The sequence below is a fragment of the Bactrocera dorsalis genome, chromosome 5, assembly GCF_023373825.1.
Source record: "Bactrocera dorsalis isolate Fly_Bdor chromosome 5, ASM2337382v1, whole genome shotgun sequence".
NCBI lineage: Eukaryota > Metazoa > Arthropoda > Insecta > Diptera > Tephritidae > Bactrocera > Bactrocera dorsalis.
Genome location: NC_064307.1, coordinates 47520355 through 47530803, shown reverse-complemented (window position 1 = coordinate 47530803; position 10449 = coordinate 47520355). Strand labels below are relative to the sequence as shown.

The following is a 10449-nucleotide window of genomic DNA, read 5'->3' as shown; positions in this document are numbered from 1 at the left end:
TCGTCTTCTCTTGTTCGTTTTTCGAATTTCTCCGAAGACTTCAGGCAAACAAATGGTGGTGTACCACTCAGAATTGACCGTCCTACGTTGCTCAAGCGGAACAGTCGCTACATGACCAGTTTTGCCGAAGAAACAGGCGACCATTTGCTTCGAAGTGCTTCTTCCACGAACAACTTTTGTTGGATTTGGCTCGTCTTGGAAGACCCACACGGTCGATTGCTGTTTTGTTTCGGGCTTATACGCATAGATCCATGATTCGTCACCTGTGACGATCTTATAAACGTCTTTTGAAGCACCGCGATCGTATTTTTTCAGCATTTCTTTACACCAATCCACACGAGCCTTTTTTTGAGCGATTGTCAAATTGTGCGAGATCCAACGAGAACAAACCTTTTTTACGGCCAGGTGTTCATGCAATATCGAATGTATGCTGGTGGGAGAAATGCATAGGCATGCCTCTATCTGAAGGTATGTTACATGACGGTCTTGCATTATCAGTTCACGTACGACATCGATGTTTTCTGTCACAACAGCTGTTTTTGGACGACCTTCACGAAATTCGTCTCTGAGCGAGCGTCGGCCACGTTTGAATTCGTTGTAACAGTTTTTCACAGTTCTATAGAATGGTGCTTCATAGCCATACAAAGATTTTAGTTCATCGATGCACTCTTGTCGTGATAATCCACGTGGAAAGTTGTGAAAAATGATCGCACGAAAATGTTCACGAGTTAATTCCATAACAATTCACGATTAAATGACAAAACGTTCTGAGTGATGTTATGCTAAAAAATGTCAAACTTTCCAATGGAAATGTCAGATTGCACCTGGCAACACTTAGTGTTTCCTACGTCAGAAATATATGTAGATAGCAGCCTCCGTATACTCAACAAATATCAAGTATCTATTCCAAATATTTAGTGGGTCATCACTATCCTACTCTGTAGGAAGTTTGTGTTATAAATTGATTCATTACCTCAACGAAAATAATAATAACAAGTAAGGATGGGATAGTTTGGGATTTTATATATACATATACTATATATAACTACTATACTCAGACACAAAAGGTTTGTTAGAAAAACGAAAACCATTATATGTAAATGGCAGTTGGGGTAGTATCGACCAGATTTTATCTATTTTTCCCAATACCAAATACTAAAAAAATTTCACATTCTAAAAAACTATTATAATCATATAAAGTCAGCCGGATCTTCGAGAATACTGATGTTATTTATATAGTATGAGGGCTATGACAAGTTTTTGCTTTAATTTTTCTATTTTAAGCACAAAGAAACACTGTTATGAGTAAAACACGCTCTGTAATTTTTATTGAGATAACTCAAATATTGGCCGATATATCTAACATAAAGTCACCTGGAAGTTCGAAAGCCTTTATATTATTTAGGTATATCGGGGCTCAGGTATTGACCTGATTCAAGCGATTTTTAACATACAGACATACCATTGTCAGAGAAATACTATCCCTGAATTTCAATTATATGTATATCACACACATTAACCGATATTTTCGATCAAAAGTCAACTGTAGATAGATAGATATAGATAGAGTCCACATATTCGGTATCTAGGGGCTTGAATAGTTTTTATTGGATTTGAACAATTTTTGATGATAAGGTGGCATACACTAAAGGCATTATTCGTGCAATGTTTAATCCAGTTATATCAATTGCTTCTTGGTGTGTGTACTGGAAAGTAATTCACGAATTTGGTTGTTGTACCTTCAGTAGTTTAGGAGATATTAACATTAAACTTATTAGAGGGCCCCTGGCTAATGCGATACCCTGTGCCAAATATGAATTTGATATCTTAATTTGGTTACGTCATTTTATAGGTTTTCGATTAATGGTGATTTGTGGGCGTGGCACTAGCCCGATTACGACCATCTACGAACGCAAACTTTTTTTATACTAAGGAACCTGTATATCAAGTTCCATAAGGATATCTAAACTTTTACTCAAGTTACAGCTTGCACGGACGGACGGACGGACAGACAGACAGTCAACCGGATTTCAAATTTTCTCGTCATCCTGATCATTTATATATACATAACCCTACATCTATCCCGATTAGTTTTAGGTGATACGTACAACCGTTAGGTGAATAAAACTATAATACTCCGTAGCAACTGGTTGCAAGAGTATAAAAGCAAAAAAAAAAAAAGCAAAAAAAAAACAAAAAACAAATAAAGAACCAAATAATAATAATAAAAAAAAGTAACCACAAAATTTTTTTTTAATTTCAAATTAAAATCCAAAAAAAATTGAAGCATTACTACGATGCAAAAAATTTGCAGAAAAAAAGTTGAGAATGGGAATTAGAAATACTTAGTGGGTCATTAATACCTAACAAGAAATTGTCTTCATTTTTTTTACACATTTTTACACTGCACACAGTTCGTATGCAAAAACACTACTTCTTCCTCCACAAAATCAATTATCTTTTCAACATACTCAAAAAAAAGTCTTTGGTGGACTTTACAACTCTGCAGAAGATTTGCTTCTTTTGCTTTATAAATAAAATATTACTCATTAAATACACACTAAAATCAGTATTTATTTAAATTTTATAAACGAAATGTTTAGTTTCGTCGAGGAGTACACCTTACATATGTATATATATGTACATATGTATGTGTATTTGATCGCCGCTTGCAAGCCTTTCGAACAAACCTTAGGTGTGTACTTGCCTTTGACTCTGGAAAACAAGCAAACAAATGAATGGAAAATTTGTCAAATCTATTTAAAGATAAATGAGCGTAAATACTTCACTGCAGAAGAGCAAAGTGTGTAAAATTTGTGCACTTTTCGAATTTTTGTTAGGAATGAAAGTTGAAATGATGCTGACCATTGGCACTATGCGGTGCTAAATGAGAGTTACGCAATAGCATAGACATGAAGGAGCAGAGCAGAATTTATCCAGTGTGCTTTATTAGTGAGAGTTTTCCAAATAAGTTTTAGAAGCGTACTATGTATATAACGCGCGCAGCAGAACCCATGAAATGCGATATGTTTGTAATAAATATAGAAAATGGAAAAAGAAAATGCATTTTTTGTGTTTGTTGTGAAGTGTTTGAGACCACAAGCCGATAGGTAGAATTTATTTGTTTTTGCTATAGAAATATATGGAAGTATGTTTGTGTCTGTCTACAGTGGCTAATGAAAATACGCACAATAAATTACAATTTTCGCGTTCGGCAATAACACCAAACATGCCAAGAAGTAAACGAGTTAGCGGAAACCCTATGCAACATGCCAGTTTACTGTTTTTATTGCTATTTTTTATTGCTTATATTTTTATAAAAATAATTTTCGCTTACATACTTATAATATTCAAAAAATAAAGAATCAAATGAAGTGTTATGCTTGCTTTAATATGTATGTGTGTTGAATAAACGGAAGAGGTGTGAGTGGTTTTTGCTTTGTTTCAAAAATAGTAAATAATGTAAATGAAAATTTAGTAAATAAAATTATTTTCATGAATTGAGTACAATGAATTATTCATAGGTTATAATTTCTAACTTAGGCACCCTATATAAATGAGCAAAATATTAACTGCTTTAAATGATATTAATTGTATGAAGATGCGCTTTTAGTTTGCCGTGCTCCTCACAATAAGATTAAGAAATGTTTCAATAAAAACAAAAAACTTACGACTACTATTTCTATGTTTAACGCAATTGGCTGACAATTTTGCTCTAATTATCTACACAGTAGTTGGGTATCAGTAGGGATTTGTAAAATTCCAATACACTGACGAGACAATCTTTGAGTATACATTGCACGGAAAGGAATATGTGGGAGGAGCGATTCACGCCTATGACCAGGAAATAAAAAATATTATTATTAATTAATATAATTATTAGTACAATATAAAGATGTAATAATACATATAAATGTTCAAGAGTTTTGTGAGAATACTCGGAATACATACATACAAACAATGTTTGGACGTCATATGTAGTAGAAGGTGTAAGTACAGCGCTTTAGGCCTAATTAAGTATACATCCTTGTATCGCCTAACACTTAGTATTAACATTAATGGTAGTTCTAATATTATTCCTACTCACTAAGCACTTGGCAATTACTATAATCACGATATTTTTATTATAGCTATCTAATATATGTATGTAGTGGTGTTTATTATATATATTAAATTGGTATTTTTAACTAATATTATAGTGTATATATTTGTAGAATGTTTGTATATATGTATGTATGTAGTTATATTCTTTAATAACGAGCGTAAAAGCGCTTTCAGTTTTGAATGAAAATTAAAAGTAATTCATTAATGAAGTTTTTGAAAAATTTATGTAAGCCTAACGCCAACTTAAGTAATGAAAAAATGCAAAGTTTAATAATGCACTTTGTTTTAACGCCATAAATTTTGAAGCAATCTTTTTGAATGAATAAAAGCCTTAACTTGAAGTTATTAAATCGAAGTATAAAAATTACTTAAAGAAACCGTTATTGTAAGACTGATAAAAATTTATTTGCCGTCTGCAAAAGTCTTTTACTTTTCATATTAGCAAAGAAATTCTAAAATGCTTTAATGAACTTGACTCTTCAACGTCTAAGTGCTCTATAACAGTCATTCTCCTACGGCTAAGTCACTGAAATTCGAATACCACGTAAAAGGTTATTCGAATTTCAGTATTTCCACAAAAAGTGTCAAAAAATTACTTGTTGCGTCATTATATAACTGACTTAGGCCTATAAAATGCATTGTGTGCCTGAAATGTAACGAATAAAATGATTTTAAAATGTTGCAAATGATTAATTTTAAAATTTAAGATTTGAGTATTTACACTTCATTTCTTTTTGATCAGTGTATATAATAAGGCTTATAATCGAGAAGCATCAAAAATAATCTTATTCACTACTTATAGTCAATATACAACTCGTAACAATTTTACAAAATTACTAAGCAAACCGTTACATCATTCGGAATTAAATTAACTTCTTAACTTTTTTGTAAGGAAAACAAAAATATTAATACGAATTATGTTACGAACTTTGAGGTTAGGATTCAAATTTCGATTTTTTTAAATAAATAAATAAACAAAAGATAGTTTCGAGAGTTAATTTGTTTCCAAAAATAATATATATAAATTGAAGTTACGATGCAATTTCGCAATTTACAAGAAACAAAAGCCCCTAAATTGCACCAGAAATAGCCGAATGCGACTGCTAATACTAATTACTTTTCTTGTTAATTTTAGAGATCACTTTATATTTAATTTGGAGAAAATATCTATTGGAAGCATTAATTCATAACATAAGATAATTGGCGTTTTTTCTTATTCCCTAAACTGCACTATTTTCTACGTGTTTTCATTATAGGATTATATTTAGTTTTATTTTAGTTGTTAGCTACATATTTAGAATATTTTTAATGAGCTTTCGAAGAGTTTTTCAAACGTTACTATTTGGCAAGTCACATTTAAATGATTTATAGTGCTTTTCCTACAATTTTTGCATTTTGCTTTTTGTAAACTATTCATCTGTGAGTTTTGCTACACTAGAACAACCCGACCTGAAAAATGTAGGCTTATATAGAATTAATAGATTTGCGTCTACCAGGTACATATCTTACAGTTTTTAATGCCGTCTCATTGCTGAACTTCATATATATATGTATATATATACATTTATAATACCCATTTTCCTACACTAATAATTATTTGCGCTTACTTTTAATGCAAATGTGTTTTTGCTTTCCTTCTGCAATCCTAAACTATTTTTTAGTTATTTTAAGCGATCTTAGAATTTTCGGTTTTCAAGTGATTGTTAGTACATATTAAACATACAGGCACATACATACATACAAACGTTGGTGTAACTATTACGCTTATATGTCGGTTGCACACACTCCCTTTATACCAAACGTATGTACAACGCGCGCTGCCGAATACTTTTAATGTAAATGCACACTTCCCTAAACAACAATGACAAACATATGTGCATAAGTTTGTGAATTATTCTGTTTTTTTTGTGAGTTTATATGTATATGGCTGTGTGTGTGAGGGCACTCATTTGCGTCTAACGCATTTCCCTGCGCACTTCTAGAAGCGTATATGACGCTGCGCGTAGCGGCCGTCCACGTCACCACCATTCTCCTCATCACTGTCCGAGTCGATGATGTTGCGTAATGTCAACGCATGGAAATCGTTCAATGTCTGCTCAAACAGATCAATTGTCTGTTGATCAGCTTCGGAGATCACATTCTGTGTGGCATCCAGCAGATCTTCAGCTGCGTCAAGCAACTCGCGACTACCATGCGCTACAAGCGCCGCAGCGGCAACGCTGCCGCCGCTCGTTAAACTGGATGACGTGGATGTACCAGCCGTGTCGTTACCCGTTGTTGCATAGCTGCCACTGTAAGTCCCTGTATTCTCACCACTCATGCGTTGTACGATATTGACATCGTCGGTGTGCTGTTGTTGTTGTTGTGCTGATGCTGTATTTGCTGCTGCGGCTGTGTTGCGCGACAACTCATCGGCATGCGCCAACGTTGAGCCAATTATGTCGCTGGCAATGCGTATTGCGGCATCGGTGGCGGCAATGGTCGAGATGAAATCACTTGCATTAGCTGGATGCCGCATGCTATAATAATTGAGTGGTAAACTGAGATCGGAAGAGGAATCTGTTGGCGTATTGGAAGCACCCAGACCAACAGCTATACTTTGTTGCTGTTGCTGCTGATAGATTTGTGAAGCGAAATTCGAATCAGTTATGACGGTGTTGCCCTCGATACGTAGGCCAGCTACACCTTTTTTGGGTATTGTAGCCAGGTCACGTTTGACGCGTCGACAACGACTCGGCTCATTTTGACGTTGTTGCACCATTGTTTCCAGATCGACTACATAGACATAGCCAGCCACTAATATGATGCAGGATTTTTCACCCTTCTTAAAAGCCTCCTCAATATCCTGACTGGTACGATCATCGTACTGCCACCAACCTAAATAGTTCCACATAAAAAAACTTTGTTAAATTTATTTTCAACAAAACGGTCGTGAGTATTTATACAAAAGGTTAAATATTATAGGAATGTATGTGTTAAGTTGTGTTTTTTGTGTTAGTTTTTCAATATTCCAGCTACACCCTTGGTTGGCATATGCTTCGAGCGACATATCTTCCGTTTTCGAGATGGATTTTGTACTGGATGTTGCACCATATCGCCAAAATCGATGGTGTATATAGCGCCGCAAATGAGTACTTCATGCCGACAATCCTCTTCCAGATCAATCAAAGAAGTACCGAGCATGCGCGTCTGATACGCATCTTCGATATCGTTGGAAGAGCGCGGGTCATATGCCCACCAACCGCCTGTGGGAGTTTGTCTTAAGTTTGTGAGTGCAGGTGGTGTTTCAACGGTACTTACCATTACGTCCTTCATAGAACCACTGATAACCGTCTTCGGTGGATTTTGTAGCGCAAATATCATCAATACCATTCACCAAATCGGGATGGTCTAGAAATTCGGGCGGTATTTCACGTCTACACATAGCACAACGTCGATTTTTGTAGGCCACGCCCTAGAAGCAAAAAATAATGGGAAAATATTGTTTTTAACTGGGAGAGCACACTTAAATGAGCGCAAAATACTTTAAATGATTTTTTAATTTTCAAACAGAAACAATATAAAAACAGATAACGTGCTTTTTTTTGTATTAGGGAGGTTATAAAAACTGTCAAATGAAAAATTCAGTCCTACCTTCTAAATGGTAGTACCTTACCTTAATAATTAATTTCAATGTTTTAAAATGTGGTTAAATGAATTATATATTAAAAAAATAATTTATTTAACATTTGAATTAAATTTTTGAAAAAAAAATAATAATATCAAAAAGAATGTTTTGAAATAATTTTTTTTTTAATGAAATGCTCTTGCAAGATTGCGCACTTACGTTTTTACTTCATTTTCATTGATAAACCATATAACATTGTAGCCTTTAAAAAAGTTTATTAACGCATAAATATGCACAGATTTAAATTATCTCAAAAAAGGTCGTTGTAGGTAAATAAATTAAACAAAATAATTTTCATTAAAATAAGACCTTAGTTTATAGTTAAAACGCACCTTCGGCTGTATGTCTTCAATGCCAGCAACTTTATATGCTTTAAATTGAAGATCATGTATAAAGCAACACAAACGGAGATGTTAAAGAAAGAGCAGAGATTAAAAAATCACTGGACCACTAAACATTTTGAGTCTCTTATTTTCGTTAGGTAATCAGGAAATTGTAGAGGTAAGTTAAAAATAAATTATTGTAAATCTTTCAACCTTCAAAACCGTTGTCTTCGCTTTTGACCCACCATTAACAAGCCAATCGCTCAAACAAGTCATTGTGTTGCAGTAGTGACGCCACTGACAAACATAGCAAAGTCTGTAAAATCAACAATACAACTTACCCAAGACATGTCGGTCACATTAATAAGCAATATGTGGACTATGACGTTGTGTGGACGTGCCTGCCAAAAGTTGAACTTCAAATATTGTTTAATACGAAGTGTGCATAATTACCAATTCAAATTATTATGCCGAACTAAGCGTTAGATTGACTTCCCTACACGTGTCTGCAATAGAAGCGTCAAGCCCTCGTTTTACTCATTTTTGCGCATAATTTATGTTAACACGAGTATTAATAAATCAAATAAAAAAAATATCAAAAAAATGTAACTTATAAAATTTGCTAAATGGCGGATGCAATTTTTTTTTAAACAGATAAGTAAAAGTTTTCGAAGGCATTTTATCTGAATTTGGTACAATATTTTTAATATATTTAACTTTAAACTGAAAAGCATTCAGCTGAAATTACGAATTCTTTTGAAACTTCCGCACGGCTGAAGTAAATAATAAAATTAAACACTTGCGGCTATCAAATTTGAATAAACAAACAAAGCAAATCTTTTAAGCCGATCACGTACCACTTGAAGTTTTCTAATAGTCGTGAAATTAATTATGCATTAGTCCACACACTCTATACGCCTTTTGCCAAACTATTGGCGTACGCGACTACTACGTTAGCAACAATGACAATGACATTTGTATATTTTCGCAAATTATAGCGATTTGTTTACTCACTTTCACGCATAGGAAACAAAAGATATGCCCACATGGCAGGCGCGCTGGGTGTATACATGCTTGTAGGCATATTGGACACTCGATCGCCGCTGAAGGTCCTGCAACATCTTCATCATTAGGTGATTGCTCCTCCGGACTGCTATCCACATTTATAATTGACGCAGCAGCAGCAGCAGCAGCTGTCTTAGACGTAGAAGGGGTTGGGCTGCTGTTGCATAGATCGATTACGGCATCAGCTGCGGTAACATTTTCTCCCATTGTTGTAGTTGTTATTGAAGCACTTGATGTTGCAGCCACTGACGTAGTAGGCAATTGCGAATTCGGTTCAACCTCGAACGGCACAATTACTGCTGCATTTGCTTCGTCGCGCATTGTCATCACTCTGGGAACAGAGGCTATAACGTTGCCGCCGTGCTCCAGACTGCCGTTTAGTTCTTCACTTTGCTCCATTCATAAAATTTCCACTCTCTTAAATAATGTACAACTTTCCACTTTATTTATTGCTAAACAATTGCGAAAACGTTTTACACAATGTTGTTTTAATTTGTACACGTTTACTTATTACTTTTACTATTCTTTGCTTCGTTTCACTGCGCGTCTACTAAAACACAACGTATTTAGTTTCCGACAAAAAGCAGACAACACAATTAATTTATCAGCAAATGTGAGGCAACAAGAATTATTTTGATGTTTTCATTTTTTACATATTCGCTTAGGTCTGGCCAAAATTCGCCGTAGAAGATTGCAAACAGGTGGAGTAGTCAGAGAACGTACCGTCAGATGTCGCTGCTGTTTGTAACAAACAATGTTGCCGTACCGCTATATATTTGCGTTGCCGTTTTATTTAGAAGAAGAAATGCTCTTGAGAAGCAATTAAACGGATTCTTAATTAAAAGAGAGGTTAATAAATTTACAATAACAAATATAACAATAACACAAATCATATAAAAATACGTATGCGAAATATATGAAAATAAGTATACGAAATTTCAAGTATATAAATTATTTTACATAAAAAAACATGTACGCCATTTATCTATTTGTTTTTAAATATAGACAAACTGGTGGTTTGTTCCTCTGTGTTGGAATCCAGCGGCAGTTATTTCTTTATAAAGCGACAACGCCCGAAGTTATTTAAAAAAATCGATCTTTGGTTCGAGGTGCGTGGTCTACGTAATACTAAAGCGGCCAGTGAAAGTTCGCTTTTAGTCGCCACCGCTTTACTATTTGTATATATGTATATTGTTCAAAGACAATTTATGGGTTAACTAACTGTATATCCGCTTTCGGCCATATTATGTCATTTGAAGTCGGAAACGGATGTTTCGCATCACGGCTCAC

General features: G+C 34.4%; 1 protein-coding gene across 4 annotated transcripts; it reads right to left on the bottom strand.

Annotated features, from left to right (window-relative positions):
- Positions 1-2549: 2549 nt before the first annotated feature.
- Positions 2550-9849, bottom strand: LOC105224284 (E3 ubiquitin-protein ligase rnf146). 4 transcript variants are annotated; one of them, XM_049457765.1, is made up of 5 exons: positions 9109-9846; positions 7405-7558; positions 6418-6981; positions 3672-3834; positions 2550-2715 (listed from the first exon to the last, which is right to left on the bottom strand). In XM_049457765.1, exons 1-4 carry the CDS (start codon positions 9556-9558, stop codon positions 3716-3718), a joined length of 1287 nt encoding a protein of 428 aa, XP_049313722.1. In that variant the 5' UTR covers positions 9559-9846; the 3' UTR covers positions 2550-2715; positions 3672-3715. The 4 variants fall into 4 exon arrangements, 3 of the variants coding, with proteins under 3 accessions (XP_049313722.1, XP_049313723.1, XP_011200631.2); XR_007422877.1 differs by having other exon boundaries at positions 3672-6981; positions 9109-9849; XM_049457766.1 differs by lacking the exon at positions 2550-2715 and having other exon boundaries at positions 3197-3834; positions 9109-9847.
- Between the last annotated feature and the right edge of the window lie 600 nt (positions 9850-10449).

Coding starts and splice junctions, on each gene's coding strand:
- LOC105224284 (XM_011202329.4), bottom strand. CDS start 9,558: ATGGAGCAAAGTGAAGAACTAAACGGCAGTCTGGAGCACGGCGGCAAC. Junction 7,559..9,108: donor TTTGTTTCCTATGCGTGAAA/GTGAGTAAACAA, acceptor TTTTGCTTCTAG/GGCGTGGCCTACAAAAATCG. Junction 6,982..7,404: donor GTTCTATGAAGGACGTAATG/GTAAGTACCGTT, acceptor GGAACTATTTAG/GTTGGTGGCAGTACGATGAT.